Here is a 24,929-nt window from a genome sequence, read left to right on the forward strand (position 1 = left end):
ATGCTCAAACAGTTCAAAATCTGTATACTGTAACCTATGAAGAGTGTAATTATAGTACATTGGGTTCCCTTGGATATGCAGGCACCCAATAATGAAAATTTTGCTTGTTTTAGCGTGTAGGAGTTTCAATTGTCTGCTCAATTGGAATTCCTACTCGTTCCACGTTTTCAGGTGTTGTTGAACTTAATAGCTACTCAGTCCTGCGTCAACAACGCTGTCTTTTCTTGGATTCAGTCCTCTATAATTTTTAAGAATGCTTACATCTCATGGTCTAAAATGGTTCTTCCCTTTTATGTTGAGGAGTTCTAATAAAAAATCAAAATTAACAGGAACTTTGATGGCAGATACACAATCTTTTGCAACAAGGCGAATAAATGTTCAAAAACTTGCTAACTAATCTTTGGAAAGAAACAATTTGAAATATAATTGGCAAGAATCGGTACGGTCCGGAGTTGGAGAAATGCAGCTTAAGACCGGGTTTACTAGCTAGACAATGTTATGAATGAGATCCAATCTCTTCATGGGATGTAGCATCAATGTAAATGAAATAAATAAATTGATGAAATGTGGATGAGATTGAAAGTTGGTAGAAGAATAAAGACACTCCATGCAAGTAATGTAGATTTAAACACGATGAATGAAATAAAGGATAGTCATTTTAAATAGGATTGAAATTTATCGAACATGTGCCATTATGGCGTAGGCGTAGGACACCTGTTTATTGTTTAATACGGCGGAGGTTGATGGGTGTACTGTTGGCTCATCATACTATTTTGATTTGGCATCTGCCGTTGTAGTTGAGCCACTAAATTCGGTGTCTGCTGTTGATTCATGCCTTGTCCCTGGTTTTGCACCATACCTTGAGAATTTGCTTGCTGAGCCATCCCTGTTAAAAATGGTAAATGGTAACATTCATTGATTTTTTTAATCAAATAATCTTGTATTACCTTGTTGCTGTTGCATCATCATCTGTTGTCGGAGCCGTTGTTGCTGCTGGAACTGCTGCTGGTTTTGGGCAACAGCCGTGGCACCGGGCTTGCCACCTTGCCTTGGATATGGTGGGACTGCTCCCTGGTTAACCATATTATTCATTGTCACGTTGGGAGCGTGTTGTCCATATTGACTTCCGCGAGCAGCCAATGCTCTTTGTTGCGCAATGTATTCAGCTTGTGTATTCCTCTGCTGCTGTCCCATCTGGTTAAAGTTGCCCATCATACCTTGACCGCCTTGTTGACCTATACCTTGGTTGCCGTAGTTAGGGTAATTTTGATTGATGTTTTGATAGGGTGCACCTTGACCTTGAAACATTCCGGATTGCATTCCACTTTGCTGCATATTCTGTATATTCATCATTCCTGGATTGCCTATTGCTGCTGCATTCGCTGAACCGCCACTTTGACTCATCATTGTGTTTCCTGCCATTGTAGCGTTTCCTATATTAGGATTCAATCCCTGGTTGACCATACCAGCGTTCATATTGGCTCCTTGTTGCATATTTTGCATTCCCATCATATTTGGATTACCCATACCACTGGCATTCGAATTACCACTATTTTGTCCCATGAGGGCATTGCCTGCCATACCGGTATTTGCTATATTACCGCTCATGGCTTGATTCACCATACCGGTATTCTGTTGGCTCAGTATATTGGTTTGAATCATGCTCCCTCCTGATTGACCCATCATAGTTGTCGCTGCACCTCCACCCATTGCAGTTCCTACCATTTGATTTGGCAATGTTGGTCGTAAAGGGCCTCGCATAAATGGTTGTTGCGGATTACGTTGAGCTTGCTGTTGCATGAAACCTGCGGCCGCAGGATTTGCTCCACCCATCGGCATTCGTGCGCGTAACATATTTGATAAAACCTGTTTAGGATTGGTATTTAACTGGGGTCTATCGAATCGATTCATTCCAGGCTGCACAATACCCTGATTGTAGAATATTTGTTGTTGCTGTTGTTGTTGTTGCTGCTGCTGTTGTTGCTGTTGTTGCTGTTGTTGCTGCTGTGGCTGCATTGGATTGTAACCACCCCATTGTTGATTGCCAGCAGCCACAGTTCCTTGCCCAGCCAACTGAGCTGCCATTGGGTTAACACCACCGGCTCCAGGTCCCACGAATCCCATTTGATTGGGTCCTTGTTGTGGTTGTTGTTGGGGACCTCCCATCATTGCACCCATGCCTCCAGCTTGAGAAACTTGTACCATTCCTTGTTGCTGCGCCAGTTGCTGAGCCATCAAATGATTTTGATTCTGCTGTTGGTATTGCTGCTGCATATGCTGGGGATTCATCTGGCCCATGTGCCCACCAATCTGCATTTGACCGAGGTTGGCATTCTGTAACTGCTGCATCGTTTGCTGAGGAGTCATAGTGATCTGTTGTTGCGGGTGTTGCTGATTTTGATTTGGTTGTTGTTGACCTGCCTGGAATCCTGACTGCTGACCAACCTGTTGCTGACCGGTCATAAGTTGCGGTTGACCAGTTTGTTGCTGATTTTGCGGTGTATTAGCACCCTTTGCTTTACGCTTCCGTGTCTGAGATTTTCCTTTCTTGCCAGCTGGTGCTGGAGATTGATCGGAAGTAGGAGTATCCGCTTTCAAATCTTCCTTCATCTTATCCGGTAGGGGTTCCAAATCTTCTGGTGGTAATGGAAGAGGTTCATAGTAGTAACTGGATGGCTTCACCAAACTGTGTGTGTGATACTTCAACAAGCGATGCGTTTCTTCGTATGCAAGAGGCTTCCGTTCGATTTTAACGGCTCCAAACCATGCCCATGAAAGGGGAGCTGGATTTTTGTGTCCTTCAAGTAAATCCCATACGCTAACGCGTTGCTTATCCGTTAGTCGGAGGCCCTGGAACATAAAGTAAACTGTATTTGCTAGCACGCATTTTGTAATCGAAAGGTCTTACGTGTTTTTTCTCAATACTGTCGATGCTGATTTTATTCCCTTTTGCATCTGTTGAGCTTCCGGCGGCCTCACAAACGATTACCTCACATGTTTGCTTCGCTAAGGGCAACAATTGTCGGACATATTTTATCGATGGATTATTTTTATCACCTAGCTCTTTCCGAAGCTTCTTCATCAGATTCGTGTACTGCTTTTTGGTCTCATCCCGCTCTGACTGACTGTCCGAGATCAACGTTGAGTGTATGAGTGTAGCAAGCATGTCTAATGTCGTTGTGAATAGTTCGCTGGAAATCATTGGAAAAACATTTACAACTCACAGTACTTTTCTGAAAGGAAATACTTACGAATTGTTGCTCAAGTCAATCACTCCTTGGCTGATGAGTTGGGCAAAAAGTATGGCCCAGTCGCTAGTAGAGGTGGAATTTTTCTGGATTGCATCAAATAATCCACCCACCAGTGAGTAGCGTAGTTGTAATGCATCTAGCATTTTCTCAAATCCTTGGGGATCTTCTATTCCTCCGACAGATTCCAGCTATAAAGTTTTTAGAAAAATATTATATCTTAAATACACAGAAGCATAGCAAGTGTACGAGACGGTTGGTTCTTACATCACGATTTTGTAGAAATTGTGATAACTGTGAATACAGACTCTGTAATAGACCCTCTTTTTGCTCGTCCTGTCCTTTCAAGCAAGTCAGTACAAGTCCTAGGAAAGGTTGATGGTTCAACTGAGAGCTTTGCTTCGCTGTCATTACACTCCCATTCGAACTAATCGAACTGTTACTATTTCCGCCTTGACTCCCGATGCTACTGTTATTTCCACCTCCGTTATCCTTGGTCTTGCTAAACATGTTGGTTCCTTCGAGCACTTGACCAGCTACTTTCAAAATTCTTCCTTGAACGGCACTCGGCAGTTTTGATACGAGCGGAGCCACCAACCATATCGATGGTTTAGTCCTATCGTTTTTACCATTAAGGCGAAAGGAGCCCATGACGTTGCAATCATGTACCTGGAACACATCAATGGCTGCCCTAGCCACCATGTCTAACCATTTCGTCAACTCGGGTGAGCTGCAGTTAGTTTGTTTGAACATAAGTTGTAAATCCAGCCATGAAATTCTCAATGACCATTGCTCCAAATTCTCCAGTATCCTCACGATAATGGCTTTCTGATCCATGTCAGCGATGAGATTTGATTCATTCTCCGGATAGCAAATCATGTGCAGCAAACGCTGAGCTTGTTTTGCCGTCAGCATGTTATCGATCAACATTCCTTGCTGGCAGAGTTCTTCCGCATTCTGTAGACATCGCTCTAGGACCCATTCCTGAGAACAGATTTGACGTAAGACATGCTGTGCAAAGTCCGAGAGACTGGTAGTGCTATCCTGGTTAGCATTATGTTGTCTGGTGAATCGAATTAAAAAATGAGTAGCAATTCGAAAAGTAATAGGATATCGAAGCTATATTATTTACTAAATGTGCGATCGTCGAAAAAATAATATAGTCATATTTTACATGATGGAAAATTAATTAAAACCTTAATTAAGATTACTTGAATTTCTTACTCAACTATGATTTACATGCAAATTGCTGTTCGTTTTTCTGCTTTTTCGGCTCTCATGTTTACAATTCATGTGAGTGGATAGATCCATTATGTGCAGCATTTGCTTCATGCATAACAGGAGAGTAATTTCTTGCGATCCGAAAAACATGTTTTCGACATGATTGTTTTACAATGCACAATGGTTCAGGGAACGAATTTGAGCGGAATTTTGCATGTAGGGCACGGCAATTATTCTCTAGGCAAAAACTGTCTTCGACGAAGTTGTTACATGTGATGGAGCGCTCTTTTAATGTTGACAGAAATAGAGTGATCAAAACATTAGTCGTAACAAAAAATCTAATTTTTTATCTTTATAAATAGAGCTAAACATAGTTCGATAATGTTGTAGCCCAGTCAGTTATTTTGTTTGTCTCTCAATATAACCGATTTAGCGTATTTGTTCTTAGTTACATTAGGGTCACCTTGAAAAAAACGGGGTTTTTTCTTAAACTTTTATATCGCGGTCAGGCCCAAATTCTCAAACTGTTTTCGGACGAGATTTAGAGCAAATTAGAATTTTAAAAAAAAATTGTTGTTCCCGTCGCCGAGTGATAAGCGTCCCACATTATCATGCCGGGGGTTCGACTTCGATTCCCGTTCAGGTTGGGAAGGATTTTCGTCAAAGAAATTTCTTCTGAATTCCGGAATTCCGGAACCTTACCAACAGCTTTAAAAAATCGAGTTCGGTACACATTTTGAAAAAAACTTTTTTTGTGCGGTAGATAGGGACCGCATAAAAAGTTTCCCCCAAGAAAATAACTCAAATTCACGCCATTCACCGTTCCATTAGCTTTTGTTTCCCTGCTTTGCGATGGGACACTTTGCCTTTTTGGTTGCGCGTGGCTGATTTGTACTTTTAGTTGCATGTCGAAACGTGTTGCTGTTAGAAATCATGTCATGCAAAAACTTAGAAAAATTTAGAGCATTTGATGAGAGGAGGGGAATGGTTTTAGAAGTGGATAATTGAGACGCAAATATGCTTTTTTCGCACTGAAATGCATATAAACCATCGAAAAAAACTAAATGGACGATAACTTCGTCAAATATGCTTCTTTTCATACACCGCACAAAAACAGAAAATCGCACAAAAACAGGTTTTACTGTATACCCTTTTAAATACACACTTTCAAAACTTTGAGAAAAAATTGGAATCCAGTGTTTCAATCCATTTATAATAATTTATTTGCAATTTGCAATTTATTTGTTGTTTCCTACTATTTTTGAAGAAAATTGATTGTTTCTCGGTGGTATTTTGTGTTTTTCGGATCCTGGTAAGTATTTATCATGTAAACAAGAAGTAAGTAAGGCTGCGCTTACATGCCACACTATACCACGAAGATATTCAAGCATAGAGGAGTGAACATTATGTTGTAGGGGTGCTTCTCCTGGTACGGGGTTGTCCCCCTGTACTGGGTGGATCGGATCATGGATCAGTAACTCTACGCCCACTTCCTAAGGAATGTTATGCTGCCACATGTTGAGTGGGAGATGCTCCTGAAATTACAGTTTATGCAGGATAACGATCCGAAGTACACCGCCAAGACCGTCAAAAAATGGTTCCAGGATAACAAAGTCGACGTCATGGAGTTGCCAGCACAGTCACCGGACGTGAAGCCTATAGATAACCTATGGGAGATTGTGAAAAGGTCGGTGCACACGGAGAAGTCGATGAATAAGCAGCAACTGTAGGATAGGATCCAAGCTTGTTAGTACGTCATCCCGGTCACCACGTGCCAGAAGCTGGTAGAATCCATGCCGAACCGGTTGCGTGAAGTGATGCGTAACAAAGGGTACACGATCAAGTACTAATCCTAGAAGGTTTTCACGGATCGAATTTTTGTCGCGTCATTTCAGTTGTTAAGTATGCTTAAAACGCATTTTTTAATGAATGATTATGGTTTTAACTACAGATAAATGGATTGAATTTCTACGAGCAATGCAAATAAATTGTTATAAAAGGATTGAAACACTGTATTGGATTTTTTTTTTCTCAAAGTTTTGTCATTTTTTCGCTTGAGCAGTGGTCTGTTTTGTTCGACACTGTATATAAATAAAAATGGAAGACCAAATGTGTTGCTACACGCAAAACCCGAGGAAGGAATTATCCAATTTGAGCTGTCTTAATCTTGTTGTATCCGTTTCTGGTCGTAGATCAATGTTATGTTATGGTTAAAATTTTGATTTTTGAAAACCTTTGAGAGAATGTTCGAAAAAAATTAATTCCCATGCGTTCGTGTTTACGGAATCAAGCTTCGTGTTCCGTTGGTGTGAAGCAAAAATAGAAATAGATTCTTAGTTGGAATAACGCACTCTGAAAATGAAAATTATGTATAATGTATGTAAAGCTTGGTATAATTTGCATTTCTGTAACAAACATGTATTCCATGTAACGGAGAAATCTATTATTTGCAAGTGAATCAAGAATATTGAGTCAAGAGTTAGAGCAAAAACCCGTTTTTTTTAGGTGACTCTAATGTAACATAAAACAAAATGAGTGGTTCCATCATTTGTCACAACTTTGTCGAAGACAGTTTTTGTCTAAAGAATAACTGCCAAGTTCTGGAAATTTCCACTTAAATTCGTTACCTGGACCATTGTGCAATGGTTGAAACTATTGAAGAAGCGTGAATAACTGAGTTCTGAACACTTTAATATAATACAAAGAGTATGTTAAAGGCATCCCGACCTGATATGAACATAAATGTGCACAGAGACAGTCATAGTCACACTAAGGGTATGTGTAATGCGGAATGATGTTACAGAGAGTGCTCAATCTCTACAAAGACAGCACCTTTACTTTGTACATGAAAAAACAAGGTGCCAAAACGCACAAATAATAAAGGATAAATTTCACACCTGCTAGACACCAACCGAACAGAACTGGTCGGAGAAAGTTGCCCCAAATCAATCATCCTACAGGAAGAATAAACACAATAAAAAATTGAACAAAATATATAACAGAACTGAACTCGCACTCAGAACTAATGCAATGAACAGGTTTTACTCACGTCAAATCCAACATGCTTTCATCAGCGTTTCCTATTATGGAAAGATCACTTGTACCTAGAATATGGCTTAAATCTCCTGCATGCTTCGGAGTACTCCCCGGGTGTACAGGAGTGTTTAGCCCACTACGTTTGCCGCTTCCAAAAATCGATGATTGGGATTTAACTGCGGTCGCATCTCCCACAACCAGAATGCCCTTTAAAACTGCTAGAACAGGTGCCACGCCAATGTTTTTGTGTGCCGCAGCCAGTAGATGCCTATCGCAACTCAGTTTGATGTTGTGCGTAAGTCCAGCCGTTGTGATAGGATTGGGAGATGTGCTCACTGAGTACAATCCAGGTTGAGGGCATTCAATAGTTCTGAAGAGCCTTAGCAAGAGATGACACGAGAGACGTGCTCCTGTCTCGATTTCAGGTGTTGTTTCACTGCGTCCTTTACAGGCTTGTACTAATGCTGGCAGAGCAACGTGAGCAACAAAATTTTCCAGCGAAAAACAGTGACGTGCAACAAGAATACTGGTAAACACTGAAAGCGCATTGTGAATGTTAGTGTTTTGAATATCCACCTGGGTGATAACGTCCACATAATATCCTGCATCTTTGCTAGACCCACAAAGCGCGATAAGGACGCCAAGCCACTCGGTACTTAGGGCATTACAGCAAGCCGTTAACTCTGCGCACATTGCCGCGATATCATTCAATGTGTCATTGTCAATGTCCCGGGTGACAGCAATCACAGCGTTGCATACAAAGCTATATCGATTCGATGCAGACTCGTTAAGCTGACGAGCCCACGATATCTCGATCTTACCTCCTCGTCGAGGAGATGCTATGATTTCGGTCATAAACTGCGGATTGTATGTATGAACCGATGGTGTTGGCTGAAGAGGCGCGTAGAGAGCTTGTTTGATCTTTGGATAAGCATTATGGAATGGTTCCTGCTGAGGACGGGCCTTCAAGGATGAGCAAGCCGAGTAAAGATCATACAGATATGCCAAAATACATCGTTCAGCAGAACTACAATCGCCGGGATTTGTTACATGTTTTACAATTCGACATAAGCCCTCGAAAATCGCGGTTGTCTGTTCCTGAGACAAAAGTAGACAGCAATGATAACGCCTCAAAACACCGACTACATACAAACTGAGTGAAGTAGTATAGCTTTTAACAAGCACCGAATTCTTACTCATCAACTGTTGCTCTACTTCTGGAAGCTCTTTCAGTATCTGAATACAGGTATCAACCAATCCGTAGATGTTGAACGCAGATTCCATCAAATCAAACAAGAAAGCAACATGTTCTTGAACTGGAAGATAATTACTATTTCCAAGCGCGAAACTATTCAACATTTCCTGTACCTGGACGGAGCATTGCCATGTGACCACGTGCTGATCGAAGAACGACATCGACTGACATTTGTTTGATGTAGCCTCAAAATTGAACTCATTTCTGGAATGTTTTTTCACTTTTCCACCTTCGGCGACATCTATACTGAATTTCTTCGAAAATAATTTACAAATCTCCTTGGACATCTTCTTGACGGCGTGTTTCTTTTCATCACGCTCCTTCCCAACACCATACAGTAAAATGTATCTTTGATTACAGTCATGAAGCGAAATTGGGTCATCTTGACACAATGGAAAATGTTCCGTGTACAAAAAATGCTTACTAGCAGACTCCGTCTTGTTACTGGCGGTATTAGCCTGCGCAGTGGCTTGTTCTGGATCTTTAGGACTATCTGGTGCATCCATCGAGTTCTGCTGATCCTCTTTTATGTGTTGCAATAATTTATCCAGATCATCATCAACATTAGAATCATCTAAATCTTCTAGTTTAGCCTTGAAATCATTCGTTATGACATCTTCCTCAAGGCCCTGATTCATGTTGGGCGAGGCAGTAGCTGGTTTATTCGAAATCGGTCCAGTACCTAAGCCGGCATTACAGCTCGAATGCGAATCCAGCAACGAAGTTCCCGTCCCTGTCAACAAGTCACCTCTCGAGATTAGAGTGCACATGTATGCGTCATGTGAAAAGACGTCATGTCTGATCAATTCACTGAACAAATGCACTAGATTAGTGAACTGACTTTTGTTCTGCTGCGTTCCATTCTCATCCAATATGGGCGCATCATTGTCTAAAAATGTCATTAAAATGTTCTGAAAAATTGGCAATCCGCCACCTGGTCCCCCGCCGGATATAACAGAATCCTTATCGTCAGATGTGCTGCCATTATTTCCGCTTTCATTCTCGTATGTGCTAAAAACTTCGTTCTGCCTTTTATCCAATAACCAAGCTACGGCCATTGCACGGTGCTCTCCCCAGCGCTGCCAAGAAACTGCCCATTCACATAAAATCTTCACGATCGACGCATCCTGTTCCACATTCTGGAAGAATAAAATGAATCATTTGTTAGTTAGTTACCAGCATAATTCTAACATTGATCGAATCTTACATATTCTGGTTGTTTGCTGGTGACATCTTTTGCGTCCGATGTATTGTTCGCGGGGTCCTTCTGTAACAGGAGTGGTGGAAATATCTTCTGATATAGTGTATCCAGCGAATTATTCGTGTCCATTCGATCAAAGCAGTGGCCATCCAAAGCATCCAATACGGCGAGAATCTTCAAACTAGCATTTCCTGCAGCCGTTTGCCACTTGTCGATACACCAACGAGATTCCGCATGACCTGAACGTAATTTGATGCTCTTCTCAGCCTCCAACAATTGTTTTCTGGTCTCTTCGTTAGATTTCTCACAACGGGATGGCATTGGAAGAGCAGACGGGGCTATTGGAAGATGATCTAAGGGACTTCCTGCAAGCACAGAAGATGACCGTGTTTCTCCGACACCACACCAGACCAAAGCCGTGGGACATTCAAGCGTAATGACTTGAATTATTGCAGACAATTGCAACAAAATATCGTGATGATGTGAGCAGCGCATATATTCGGAGAAAATGGTGTCAAAAGGATTTATATGAGGTGTTGCATCGGCTTTATTGTCTGAATCTTTCGCAGCTTTGTCGCTTTCGCCTTTCTTCTGCTGCTCGGGAGGATCTTGATTTTTTTGCTGCTCGGAATTGTTCAGATTGAGATTGTGACTCTCTGCCATAACATTCAACAAGTGAGCAAGTTTTTTGCAAACCGTGTAAGCCAATCGACGAGAGAAACGTTCTGATTGCACAAAATCTGATAAATACTGCATAGCCAACGGAAGGTAGGCCTTCAAAATTCCGTCATCAGTCGCAGGAGACATTTTCATTCTGTCTAACAGATCTAAGACCCAATTTAGGAACTCTGCTCTATCTAGAAGACCCTCCTCGTACATATACTTGCAAAGCTGTGTACAATAGTTCCACTGTTTCAGAGCAAGCTTCTGTTCCTCTTGAGGTGAAGGAGGAGATTGTTGATTCAACAGCTGCGACGCAGTTCCGCCAATACCTGCGCTTGCCGGACTATGAAGATTTCCTGCCGGACTCGAAAGTGGCGGAGGAATTGTTGATGTGTTAGGATTAACACAAGAATTGGGGGTCATTCCACCTGAAGGTCCAGAGGATACTGAGCTTCCAAATGGTTTCTCTTGATTCATTGAACCTGATAGACCTTGATGGAAATGCTCCTGAAACTTCGGTATTAAATCCTTCATAAATTTTATTAGGGTGCCGGTCCACTCTGTCGCTGGGTCTGGCATTTGACGTTTCTTTATTTTGGCCTCAGAAACAGCAACAGTATAGGCTGAACTCAGTTTTATAAACCAAGCCGCTCTCTGCATCGTAACTTGATTTTCACAAAGCATAGCGAAAATTTCCTCTTTTTTGTTAAAACTTGGTGCTTTTTTAGCCAGACTGCTCAGGGGCTTTGTGCCAGCCAAATCTTTGAACCATGTATCCAATGTGGCTTTATTCCTTGCTGTTACAGGCCAGAAGTTGTCCTTAGGATTAATCTGTTGTTTCTTTCTTCCCGAATCAGGGAGAGTCATCAGTTCTTCCTTTCTCGCCAAAATTGCATTGAAATAAGCTCCCACTTTACTGGCAGTTACATTACAGTTTCTTGCCGTGCCGAACTCTTCCGACAATTTATGTTCAGTTGCAAAACCATGTTTCACATGAATCGAAGTCAACTCATCTTCACGTTGTTTGGCCTCTTGTGGATAAACATCCGGAGGCCCCAGACGAGGCCTCTTTAGAGGACGCATGTTCATTTTCTCCCACATTTACACTACAAAAATAACATTTATATACATTCCACAATCTTCGAATTATTTTATACCTTTCGATTACATCAAACTTCGATTGCAGTTTTTCCTGGGCATAACTGTAATACCCGATGAATTGGAGAAACTGAAAACAAATATGTCCGCTCGATAGAAAATTTTCTTTTCTGCTCTTCACCACATATTGATTTGAGATAATGAACAAATATAATCTCGTCGGTCACAACTTTTCACATTTACAACTTTTATGCTGCATGAACAAAAACTACAAACTTTTGCATGTTTCAACAAAAATAACACCGACGCAACTCTCGAATCAGCCCAAGCTTCTGATTTTCATTGGAAATATACAAAATATGGCCGATTTGTTCTGTTTTTATTTATAGGAAAATTTAACCATGACTGATCCATCACTTTTGACACTATTGATCAGGGATGCCAGGTGATTTTTTCAAATATCTTCACATGTCTTCAAATGTCTTCAAAATGTCTTCAAAATGTCTTCAAATGTCTTCACAACTATATCGGATGAAACTAAAATTCATAATTTACTTTTGAACAAAGTTTAATAGTTTATTCGATGTTTATTCTAATTGGTATTGTTATATAGCGCATTTTATTAAACTTACCTTGAGGCGAAGTTTATTTCAACAAATGTGAACATAGAATATATTGCGCAACTGCAAACTAAATTTGATGAGTTCAGAAATGATAATTGGCTTGATAAAGTATTGATTGAGTGAATATAGTCCCAGTTCATTCACAAAAATAACTCAATTTCTACTTCCACTGTGATAACTCAATTTATTCATTTCAGCTTTGAAGTTTTGGTTGTAACTCAAACAATATCCATAAACTATTTATTGAAACGGTATGTAACCGGAAAACCTTCGATTTGAGAAGTGGTGGTTTGAAAGAAAGGTTAATCTATTGTATGGTAATGGCTCAAAATAATAAAAAATATAATGTCACAAAAAATGTCTTCACAATCTGAGAGAGAGGAGCCAGCTCGCGTTTGTTGTGATCGCCCTTATGTCAGCGCGAACCAGTCACGGTGAACCAAGGGGAAGTATTGGAATATGTAGAAAATTTTAACATGATATTTCTTCGCAAAACATTTTATAAGAAAACTAGCTAACCCGGCAAACTTCGTCCCGCCCATTTACTTGATTAATTCTCGAGTAATGCAGAAATTTGTGTTTTATTTGTATGGCAGCCACCCCTAAGAGAGGGGGGAGGGGTATCTAACCACCATAGAAACATTCATTGCACCCTAAAGTTTCCATATGCCTAATTTGGTTTAATTTGCTTGATTAATTCTCGGGTGTGTGTTACTTATTGATCCAAAAATTTGTTTCCAAAGCTCAAAAATTGCTTTGAAAGCAAGCTATTGAAATCACAAAAATCTGTATATAAGCAGGTAGCAGCTCCGAAATCCTGATGAATGGAGTCACCACCAAGAGCATGTTTGTGCAAATGAAGGGCACTGGAGCATCGTGTTCGTTCAAGCATGGCCAAAAAGGAGTCCACCGAAGAGAAGAATAGTATCGCTAAGAAGGCGACCAAGAAAGCGTCAGCATCGAGCTGGTGTGGCTGCCCGGAAGCAAAAGTCAAACAAATCCTCGAACATCGCTGCATACAAGCCGAAGCCATAGAAATCAGAAGCAGCTTCGTTAAAAACTACCGTCGCCACACATAACGCACAACACGAGAGTGTTTTCAGCAAATCAAATCCAGTTCTTTTCAGAAAGAGTATATCAAATACTGCGCTCAAATACATTCTTTTCGTAATTTCTTCGATCAAGTGCGATCAACGTAAAATTACATCTTTCGAGAACTTATAAGGGGTACAATGAATCTTGAGAAAAACAAACGGGAAGTGGGTATTGTGAGGAAGGGCAGAGTGCTTATTAAGAATGCAGACACAGCATCATTTTGAGTCAACCTATTCTTATTTCTATCGGACACAAACAAAATTCCCTCAAAATGCACCTGGGAGAAATCAATGTTGACTCTTTTCATTGGGAGATTAGCGCTTATTTTGTATATTCCACATACGCTGCATATTCAAATTGTATCGGAAAATATACAATTATGGCTCACATTGCAAAAATCGATTCACCGAGCTTGCAGCAATAAATCAAACTGGAACCAGTTAAAGAATGAAAGAATTCACGAAAATTGAATGAACGATCGGAAAAAGTCACAAATGAGCGCAAAACACCCATTAATTCACACAAGAACTCCACCGGTAAGCAAATCATAAAAATCAGTTTACTTCTTATTTCGGATATTTTTTTAGAAATCATCGAAATAGTTCTTTTAGACAACTATATCGGAATTATCAAAAGTAAAATGACCTGGTACATATTTTATTATTTCCTGATCATGTAAGTGCTCAAATTTTTATCCCCATATATTCCTGTTAGGCGTAGTCCTAAGTCAAAAATAAAATCGCGGATAAAAACGCACAAATGATCTCACAAACAAAAGTTCACGTCAAGTTTCAACACATTTCTTATAAATGAATAACAACAACTTGCTTGATTGAAATTGTCCGATTTGAATTTTCTTGATGAGAATTCGTAAAAAGAATAAGAAGAAAACAAACTATCTGTCATTCAGCTGGCTCCTCTCTCTCAGTTCACAATAGGTCCAATCAGGGCGCCTAGAAGTATATCCTAAGGTGGGCCAATATGTTAAAACCACTCTGCAGCCATCTTGGAAGTCTACTGTGCTTTATTTGTAAACAAAACACAATACGCCTGTGCCCAAGCTCGCTCGTGATCAGTCTGTCTCTTTCACACTTCAAGCAAATAACTCAGGTGTATGGTACGATTATCGCTATCTCACTCTACCTACCGTCATCGCATATTTCACTATCTCTCTGCTGTAAAAATTCATCATCGACATCACGATATGTTAGATGGTGGTAAATTGGTAATTCGCGATGGTGTTGACGTCTGGTGGCGACTTCAAATTAGGGCCATAATTTGTGTCCCAAACTCGTTAGTATAATCTCTATCAGATTCAAAGACACGAAGCCGGTTTTTAAATTTTAAAATTTGAATGAAAATTTTCCCATCATGTTATTTAATTACTTGAAACACGTATTTCTGATTTTCATTCAACCATATGGCTATACAATTCAAAAATTGTTACTGATTTTTTTCATTATAATATAAAATTGTCTTCATAAACAATTCTCGTATGAGACTTTTTCACCAACTGCAAACAAAAATGTTTTTAATTCAAATACAATACTAATTTTATATAGAAAAGCTAATTTTCATTCATAATTTTATTTTGAAAACGTTCATTCCGACTGAAAATCAGCTAATCGTTGACGCTCCCCTAAACTAGTAAACGAAGCACAATGCCGCCAACGCGAATCGCTGTTTTGAATAAAATAAATACTTTTGACGTTTGAGATGTTGGCACCAAAAACATGACGGGTGTCATACAACTGAAATAATTCCCCTTCTGCTTGCTTCTGTACTGTTTTCATATACCACTCCCCTAACCAAACTAGTGACGAAACGGCCTCACCTTAGGATATACCAAGGTGCATAAAAGTATGACCACTGGTGGAATTGACAGGTGGCTCGTAATTGTCACTATCTAGAGAAGACGTCTGAGGTTGGTGGAACGGTAGTGTTTGGATTTGTTATTAAATAGTTCCTAACGTTGTCATGGTTATGTTTCAATTCCTCGAAGAAGGAAAACAAAAACGCAGCTGATTGCAACTCAAGCTGGACAGCAATGATCTCAAAGTTGTAGCATGTAGATAACTTGGAATATGATTTTTGTTTGGCGAAATCAGTTTAAGCGGCAGCATAACTTCCTTTTTTCAAAACTCAATAAAAACTATTGTATGCTTCGGAAAATATTTATTAATTTTTTAAATGCCTAAAGTTTTTATTTACATTGTTTTGAAGATCAAATCTGCTAGGTGACGTCCCCCATTCTCCATACATTGCGTAAACCGATTTCTGGCGTTTGTCATGACTCTTGTTAGCATAGCAGGTGTTATGTTGGCAATTTCTTCTTGGATGTTGGTCTTCAAATCTTGTAGGGTTCTTGGACGGTTCACATAAACACGGGATTTCAAAAAACCCCATAGAAAAAAATCACAAGGGGACAGATCGGGAGGGCGTGCCGGCCATTCCAAATCGCCTCTAAGTGAGATAATGCGCTCTTGAAAGTGTACCCTCGCCATCGATGCTCTTGAAGTGTGTGCTGTTGCACCGTCTTGGGTTGGTGTCAACCCAGTAGCATCTAAGCAACACTAAAACACTTTGAAGCTTTTTCGCCAACGAAATTTCTCCGGACAAACGTATTTTGTAGGCTGCAGTGGTGACTTGTACCGAATGACGAATCGTTCTGTGTTTAATAGCTAATTTTAATAATATGACAATCATAATCGTCGAATGCCAGTTCCTTTCCGCCGTATGGAACGTAGCAAGTGCCATGTGACGGCTGCACTTCACCGAGTTCTCTCGTGCGATACACGACCGACGAACAGTGGCTCTCCGTCCTCACATTCTCCTACCGGAATAGCATTCGGAGGGACGTTACTTCCGCTTGCCGAAACAAGGTACCAGTTGCATCACAAAGAACTTCATATTCGGCAATTGTATTCTCAGCATCACCCCATGGAACGTGACACATTCCATGGGAGGCGATCAACTTTCCCGGAATGACTGTGCCTTAATGGCGAGCGCTACCAATTAAAAAAAGGTTGTTAAAATATGTGTTGATGACTTTTCTTCGTTCTTCAGTATAATCCACGAGCCAGTGGCACCCCAACCGGTGCAAACACCGATTGATTGGAAATGGATCAGGGTTCTCGTAACATAGAAAAGCTGTCACAGCTCCTTCTATACAGACGGTGATGACCTAGAAAGATGAGAGGTAAAAAATAAGTCATTTTGCTATTATATTTGTTGTTGAGAGGTAACTCACATCATCAAGCCACTTAATCCAGAATCCACGGAACTCGCCAGCGTTGAGAATGTCGAGAGCTTCCACCTCGCACACTCCCGGCTCGGCACGGTTTTTTCGAATAACGAATTTGGTGTTCTTCCATCCACCGTTGAATTATTAGATTGCATTTAATCTTAAACTGATTTCGCTAAACAAAAATCATATACCAAGTTATCTACCGTTCTACCGTTCCATCAACCTCAGACGTCTTCTGTAGATAGTGACAATTACGAGCCACCTGTCAATTCTACCATCTTGATTTGAGATAACAGCTGATTGCATATAATTCTGCCATTACCCACACATTTGTTGATTGTTTGTAAATATTGCCCTTCAGAATCGTTTCCCTCGCGTGAATGGGTCAAACGGGTCAAACGGGTCAAACGTCCCAGGGTCAAACAAGATCCAACATATTTGGAACGTTTAGAGCCCCACACACTACAGACTTTTTTTCAGCCGACAGTTCGGTCGGATCGGCCTACTGGTGCAAAAACCGACCCAACTGAAATTTCATTTTTCCGAATTAACATTCGAAGGAGGGTTGTCCTGAACAGACCTACTAAATTCTAAAGCCAATTGGTCTGGTTCATGACAAAAAAAACGAAGAAAATCTAAAGTACCTTTTTTCGACATGTTCAAAAAGGGGGGGTTTCAAATCCCCATAGATCTCAGGAATGACGCTGCCTACCGAATTTCCGATTCAGTAGTGTCAAGGGGAAGTTTTAACAATACTGACAATATGGTTGTATTGCAACTCATTTTGTTTTATAGTTTTAGCGCCTCATTGTGTTTTCAGTGCTTCAACAAAGAAAAAAAATGATAAGTAGTTGATCAATAATTTATTTAATAACAGAGAATTTCAATTGTTCGAAGTGTTGATGAACACCAATAAAAAGAACAGCCCTGCTGCGCACTACTCACACTGAGAATAGTATACCTTCTCACAAATATATCTTTACGAAAGCTTGTTCATGAGACAAGCTTAGCATAACTGAAGCATGCGCGTAGATATCAATAAAAAGGCATAAAAAATTCAGTTTTAATTTTAACACTCACATTTGTCTGCACGACAAAACAAATGCTTTAGTTGATAACTCGTACAACGATACACTTCATACAATATACGTGACCTTTGTGACCGACAAGTTTAATCAATGCATGAATATTTCATATTTGAAAATAATGTGCTATTTATATCAACGTTCTAACAATAACGCAAATTATTCATCATTATAAAAAATATATGAAAAATAAATTTACCAGTTTAAACTTAACAATAAAAACTAATCTTGTACATTTCAAATTTGCGATGCAAGATTAAAAAATTTATTTCACATCTATAAATTCGACACTAGAGTACATTTAAAAATGCAAAGCAAAGCTAGAAAAGACAATATATATTTATTAAACGTATCTATATCTAGTCTATTCCGTTTTGGGAAATCCCTGCCAATCAGAGAGTTCGGATTCATCGTCATCTTCAACGTGAATCAAATGGATGCCGTCTCGAAGCATGGGTGTCCCTTTGCCTTTTCCAAGAACACGTGCTACAAATACTATCTGAAGCTTAATGCTAGAGTCTTCCTTTCCACATATTGTTAAATGCTCTTTCAGTAGTTTTTCTTTGTGGGTGAAAAATTCTACCGTTGCAGAGTAATGATCTTTACCATCCACGGTTTTAATCGGTTGAGTAGTAAACTCAATTAGTTTACAATTTAGGTTCAGCAGTTGAGAGTCTTCAACCTCAAAACTTGTATTTTTGCCAACATTGAAACCGGATTGCACTAAAGCATACGCAGGAATATTGAGCTCAAGACGATATTTATGGTTTATCTGTAAGAATCCTAATTGAACCGTAATTAGACTACCAGCGTTCGCAACTTCATAGATAATGGTGTTATCATGAAGTTCGTCATTTATCACAGTTGCGTCGAAATGAACGTGATGATGTGCTTCCTCCATTTTTATGCGTTCAAATAACTCTGAAAATATCACATGATTAAACCATGACAATCTAATTTTATATCAATCAAGTAAGCTACTCACATACCTTTCGTTACAATAAACAAAGTTGGCAATATTGAACAGTTTTAGTCAATATTAAAACAGTGGAACTTGCTTGTTAACTCTGTTTTATAAAACTATTTTAAGAACTTTCTAATAAATAAATAGCTTGCATTTCTATTTCAACTCGGTTTGAACACCATTATCGGAGAGCGGTAAACATGCGATATAGACGATAGACAAATGGCAGTCAACTAAATGGCGCTCTTTATCCCAATTATGATTTCATTACAATTGGTGTTCCGTCTATATAAAATTTACAAAATGTGTCAAGAGATAAAATCATTTCTCTCACTTTTGTTTGCTTGTTGGATGCTTTTTCTGACTTCTCCTTTTCTGGATTTTCGCATTTGTACTCAAGGTAAAGACATATTATAGGATGGGAAAATATGCAAAGTCGCTTGCATTGGTAAACGTAAAGATGATGGCGTCACTAATTGCATTCAACATTTTCCGTCCGCCCGTTTCGTAAAAATTGATTTGCTTGGCGCCGGCAGCGCCAATTTGGATTACTTGGCTTGTCGCCAGCCCTTATTGACATTATCGGGAAAATATAAATTGTTAAGTTAAGTTAAGTTTTACTAATCTCGTTAGTTTTTATAAGTGCGGGGTTGAGAACCTCTACTTTCACGAAGTTTGGAAGATTTATTATTTCGAAATTTGTTATTCATCATTGCAAGTGTTGGGCGATAAAAAAAACGAATCGTTGATTTTGTGAATTTATTCCAGCAGAATGTAGTTAATTACAAAATCCTAGATATAATGAGAAACATTATTTCACGAGCATTTAAAACAAATTTAACTTACTTTTGCTGATTCTTTACCGCTTTGAATAAATATTTTTGTTCAATCTAGCGTAGTTCAACTGATCTAGTTGCCTATGAAATTTCGCGGGAGATTATGATATTTTCCTGGTCTTGAATTCTAGGTTATTTAGGTATGTTTATGAAATGTAATTCGAATGGGAGTTTCTGCATTCAGAACTAATTAAATGGCAGTTACCTGATAATTCTCAACTCTTGGGTATATAATAAGGTAAGGTTGAGTAATTTGCCACTTAGTTATGCGGTATTAAGAAAAACAGTTTAGCAATCTATATAATTACTAGCTGACCAGGCAAACGTTGTTCTGCCAAATAAATTATTTCTAGTGAATATTTTGGGTGTTGAATAAAACACACTAATGTATTGTAAGTGTGTTTGAATATTTTTACGATCTTTAAAATAAATCGAATGTGACCGATAAAAAAACAAATTAAATGATTTGAACGAAAGGTTATATGATGTTTCTTGGTGTATTTCATTAACGTAACTGACATGTTTGATCTCTTAAAAGTTAAACGTCAACTGAAAAAAGTAATATAAGTTTGTCGTAAAGTAGAAAAAATGAAATATAAAAAATCAATATTTATTGCTGTCTCCTTGTTAGAAAGTACGTGCATGTGATTTTCAACATGGCTTAGTTTATAACAGCTTGGTCTCGTTCATAAATTGGAAAACGTTCAAATTAATCGGCCTGTTTGGAATCGCGTTATTTTATCGTTGTCATTCAATCGAGGAGTATTCACATCGGTAATCTAAAGCCATATAGCTTCCTCTATTCATGGATGTTTTTATTACTCTTCCCCGATTTGTAGAACTCAACATTCATATATGCATATGAGTGATCGGATTTTACATTTCGATCGAAATCGGATTTACACTCTTAAATTCGTTCGCCTTGTCGCGAAACAATGGTCAAAATAAGTCATCCGTATTTGTGGTTCAATTTACTCTCTATCTGATTGGTATAATTCCGGAAATAATTCTAAATTGTTGAAATTTGAATGAAAATTATTATTCGATTTCGTTTGGATGCTAAATTTGTTTTGAATGTGTTTGAATGCTAAATTTTGCGTGTTTATTCCACCCGAAAAACCATTACTATTTTTGCTTCATAGAAATGGAACATGGAGACCAATGTTGTTTACGTCGAATTGCGTGGCAAGGTTGTCACATTTGCTCAACTCGATTGGACTTGAGCTGGAACAGAATGCAAAATTGCGCTTTTTCCATTCAACAGAATACAACCAACAATATGTGGGGACGAATACGATCGAACTTCATTTTGTGTTTGAACACACGCGCAATGTCATGACAATGTATTGCACTTTGGCCTGGCTATAACTAAAGCTGTGTCGGCGTTGCTCATGATAGTGTCTCGCAAGTGAATGTATTATTCCTCGCACCGCTTTTGTTGATTGTGTAGTAAGAATTGCAGTCGTTCAATCTCTACCTTTGCGTATATGTCGACCATGAATTGTTGGCATAGCTTACGATATCTTGAATTGGCGTTTCTTGACCATGTCAAATCACCATATGATAAACATAAAAATCCTTCGAGCGCGCCCTCTGTTTGTTTCGTCGTATGTTCATAAATATTAAATCAAAATGAGAAATGATGTTCATAATGAATTAAGTATCTGTGACGGGGTCTCGTTGGTCTAATGTTTATGCAAGAGATTTTTCGTTAAAGAAACCCTTCTGACTTGCACTGCAGTCACGCGTATTCTTGAGCTTGCCACTCCAGAATACATTCAAGGCGTATTGTTCGTCATAGAAATCTCAACTATTTACTAATAAAAATGACGCAAGTAGTACTACGTTGAAAAGGCAAACCTTGGGAACGTTAGTGCCATTGAAGAAGAACATAGCGAGGGTCGTATGAACGGTGTGTGTCAACGATGAATTCCAGATTATTGTTTTTTCTTCGCATTAAATTTCTCGTGTCACCGTGCTTTCATGATTCCAGCAGCGCTTGTGCTTTGGATCTACACACGTGCTCTCCAGCTGATGTTTCATCAGGGTTGATGGCAATAGCGTGATTGTCATTTTGTAATCCGAGCAAATGAATGTGAAGAATTTCGACAACTCATTGTGCTCATTTAAAAAGGCTTCCAGCTCGTCGGAGATGCTCTCTGCTTTAGATCAATTGATATTACTTGTGTATTTGTAGATGGATGTTCAATGAAGCGGGCGTTACGCCATCAGTCATTGAACAACTTTAATGAATTCGTTCTGTTGAAAAAACGAACAACGGTTAAATTATTAGAATATTTTTGACACAAAAATAATAAAATCGCAATTAAAAATAGGGAATTGGGGTCAAAATTTAAGGTTATATGTATGGTATGAAGTCAAATTTTTGAAAAAAAAAATATACAGATCTTTTTTTCTGCATAGAGCCACCCTATTCGGTATTAAATGTATGGTTATCGGTATCCTACCGGTATCATATACAGCACTCGTTCGCTAACTGGGCGTTGTTTAACTGAGCGGCTTTTTAACTGGGCGCTCGCTAACTGGGCGATAGCCCAGTTAAAAATCAGTTAAACGTCAAATATAATGTAAACAACAACATTGGTGAGGGGTACTCCAATGCATCACGGATCTATGATCATCAATACACTGAGAGAAATAATCAGTATATTCTAGTATATATAAATAGTAAATACAAGTGTCAAAATATATTCCAGAATATCGGCCCAACATCGATCCTGCTTTCGGAATTTCGGACCATCGTCCAATTTATTAATATCAAGTTGCAATACGACTGCATTTTCAGTTCTTGTAATGAAGACATAAAAGGTTATCTTTTGTTCATCTATTTCCATCGAATAAAATTTCAACATACAAAATGTAATCGATTAATTCGAGAAGCAGAAAATCGGAGCTTGGTGCGAATGAACTTTTTGGCGATGGTCCGAGATGAATTTCATTGGCAAAATATTTGTGCGATAGATCAAGTGGGCCAGCTGAAGATTTATAAAAAAAGTTGGCATAAACGGCTCCCAGAAACTCTTCAAGTTAACCTAGAAGGAAAACGAAAGGACAGATTTGATCCCGTTTAGTTCGAGGGAATCATAAGTAGGTCCGGAATGTGCATAGTATATGTGCACATACCAATGGTTTTACGATCGATAGGCATAGGAATGCACTTTCGTTGGGATTGAAGAGTCAATCGAATAAACACCAATACGAACAGTGGAACACATCTGCTCCGTTTTGAACCACCGCTGCTGCTCAGTGATATATTTAGTAGCGGTCGTTTTAATATGTGTTTGATGTTAATTGTGATTTGGATGAATTGTGACACCCAAAGAAAATGATCTAATGATGTTTCAGGGACGCCTTGATTCGTTCTAGTTTACCAAATTATCGGGGAGAATATTTTAATCCGATGTTGAAAAACCACATAAAACGTTAACATAAACAACCGTATCGCTAATGGAAACTTAATTGAAATTACCCAAGTAACCATAAGCATTAACGTATAGCTCTATTATAGCACTAATTCAGCATCTCTAATACCAAATGGCAGTATATCTGCTTTTTTGATGCTTATAGGCCTTATATCAACATAATTAATGCATATAAAGATTAATGAAAATAAACATTAATGAAAGCCCTATATGCGCATGTGCACCCGTGGCCGAGTGGTTAGCGTCCCACACTATCATGCCGGGTGTTCGGGTTCGATTCCCGTTCTGGCCGGGGGATTTTTCGTCAAAGAAAATTCTTCCGGCTTGCACTGTGGTCACGCGTATTCTAGAGCTTGCCACTACAGAGTACATTTAAGGCGTGTTATTCGGCATCGAAATCTCAACCAAGTATTAATGAATGACGCTAGTTAATGAACACGTTGAGACGGCAAAAGTTCCACAGGGAACGTTAACGCCATTAAAGAAGAATAAGATATGCGCAGTTAGTGCTACCATATAATGCTAACAAACATTAGGATAAAACATATGAAAATAGGCATTAATGGAAGCCCTATAAGCGCATTTAATGCTATCATTTTTTCCAGACCTACACATACATGATCTTTTTGAGCAGGTATCTGAGCGCGGTTATTGAAATAGGACTATTTTCCATTCATTTATATGTATCAACAGTGGTCCAGATAGCAAAGACATTACAGAAAAACAGACATGTTGCAGAAGTACCTCGGTTCGAACCTCGTAGGGTAATTTTCATATAACAATTATTTCTCATTCCAAACAGTGCGCCGTAAATCTAAATAAATGATATATCAATATCATCCATAAAATCTGTGTGGGTCCATTAAATACATGATTATTTATTTTAATTTTCTGTCGAGTCCCGATAGATTTGATGACTTTTTCCTAGAAAAAAACGAATCAAATACAACTGCTTAGTGAAGGCTGCCATCACAAGTGACGTTCTCAGTTAGCCGTAAGTAAGCTTTAGTAATGCTTATTTAAGGCTGTAACTGAAGCATTTAAAGAGCCCTATATCTCGCCTTTCCAGCATTATATCCACCCTATATTGGTTTATAGAGTGTAATAAGCATTTATTCAGTATTCAATATGTGGATACAGTGCTGATTTGAGACACTTTTTTAGTGCTTACTGGTTACCTGGTTACCCAGCGAAGCAATTTATTTTTAACCGATTCAGACTCGTCTTCAAAGGAAGAAATAACCATTATTACATTAAATAAGAATTTTAAAGCAATATATTTCAAAAATCGAATAAAAAATAACAAAACACAACAATAGCTTGCTCACATGCCTTTTTTATGCCATTCCATGTCAATAAGTTTTGTGCGCAACACTTTAAGTCGGCTAACGTCTGCTGCATCGTTCTTCACAAATTTCAGTAGGCAATCTATAGACTTCATGGCATCAGAAAATGTTGGTTCTTCTGCAATGTCACTCACAGTTCCGGATGACATCTCGAGGGAAATATTGTCTGTTGAATCTTCGGTGAAAGAGTCATTTTCTTGAGTCACGCTTTCTTGCAAAATGGAATCAATGATCTCCGTATCCGTAAAGACCGCACTGGTGAGCCAAGTTGGGTTGTTGTCACCATCGTAAACCTGATCTTTTAGCCATAAATTAATATCTTCGTCGGTTGTAGTTGTGTTAGTTAGAGTATCTATGGCAACAACAAGCGCTCTCGTATCATCTTGAAACTCATCTGGTGTATCAGAACTCCACGCATATCCTGGAAACTGATCCAAGAGCTTTTTCCAGGAATTTTCGATTGTGCTTGGTGAAATTTCATCCCAAGCAGCAGACAGCCAATCAATGCTTTGCATCAGAGATATCTTCTTGAGACGGTTCTCAAACTTGAGTTCTTCGATTTCAAGAA

At 39.0% G+C, this 24,929-nt stretch overlaps 2 protein-coding genes and 1 pseudogene across 5 annotated transcripts; all 3 read right to left on the bottom strand.

Annotated features, from left to right (window-relative positions):
• Positions 1-674: 674 nt before the first annotated feature.
• On the bottom strand, positions 675-12,113 carry LOC129776532 (mediator of RNA polymerase II transcription subunit 12). 3 transcript variants are annotated; one of them, XM_055782235.1, is made up of 9 exons: positions 11,793-12,113; positions 9,968-11,730; positions 7,519-9,899; positions 7,367-7,423; positions 3,516-4,311; positions 3,252-3,439; positions 2,909-3,191; positions 948-2,850; positions 675-886 (listed from the first exon to the last, which is right to left on the bottom strand). In XM_055782235.1, the coding sequence occupies exons 2-9, from the start codon at positions 11,723-11,725 to the stop codon at positions 726-728; spliced, it is 7,527 nt and encodes a 2,508-aa protein (XP_055638210.1). In that variant the 5' UTR covers positions 11,726-11,730; positions 11,793-12,113; the 3' UTR covers positions 675-725. The 3 variants fall into 3 exon arrangements, with proteins under 3 accessions (XP_055638210.1, XP_055638209.1, XP_055638211.1); XM_055782234.1 differs by having other exon boundaries at positions 11,782-12,113; XM_055782236.1 differs by lacking the exon at positions 7,367-7,423 and having other exon boundaries at positions 11,782-12,112.
• A 3,495-nt stretch (positions 12,114-15,608) lies between these two features.
• LOC129774602 (uncharacterized) lies at positions 15,609-16,825 on the bottom strand (annotated as a pseudogene).
• Positions 16,826-18,023: 1,198 nt separating this feature from the next.
• On the bottom strand, positions 18,024-19,124 carry LOC129778047 (UPF0687 protein C20orf27 homolog). 2 transcript variants are annotated; one of them, XM_055784696.1, is made up of 2 exons: positions 18,758-19,124; positions 18,024-18,693 (listed from the first exon to the last, which is right to left on the bottom strand). In XM_055784696.1, exon 2 carries the CDS (start codon positions 18,671-18,673, stop codon positions 18,137-18,139), a length of 537 nt encoding a protein of 178 aa, XP_055640671.1. In that variant the 5' UTR covers positions 18,674-18,693; positions 18,758-19,124; the 3' UTR covers positions 18,024-18,136. The 2 variants fall into 2 exon arrangements, with proteins under 2 accessions (XP_055640671.1, XP_055640670.1); XM_055784695.1 differs by having other exon boundaries at positions 18,762-19,121.
• Between the last annotated feature and the right edge of the window lie 5,805 nt (positions 19,125-24,929).

Source organism: Toxorhynchites rutilus, chromosome 3, assembly GCF_029784135.1.
Source record: "Toxorhynchites rutilus septentrionalis strain SRP chromosome 3, ASM2978413v1, whole genome shotgun sequence".
NCBI classification, from domain to species: Eukaryota; Metazoa; Arthropoda; class Insecta; order Diptera; family Culicidae; genus Toxorhynchites; species Toxorhynchites rutilus.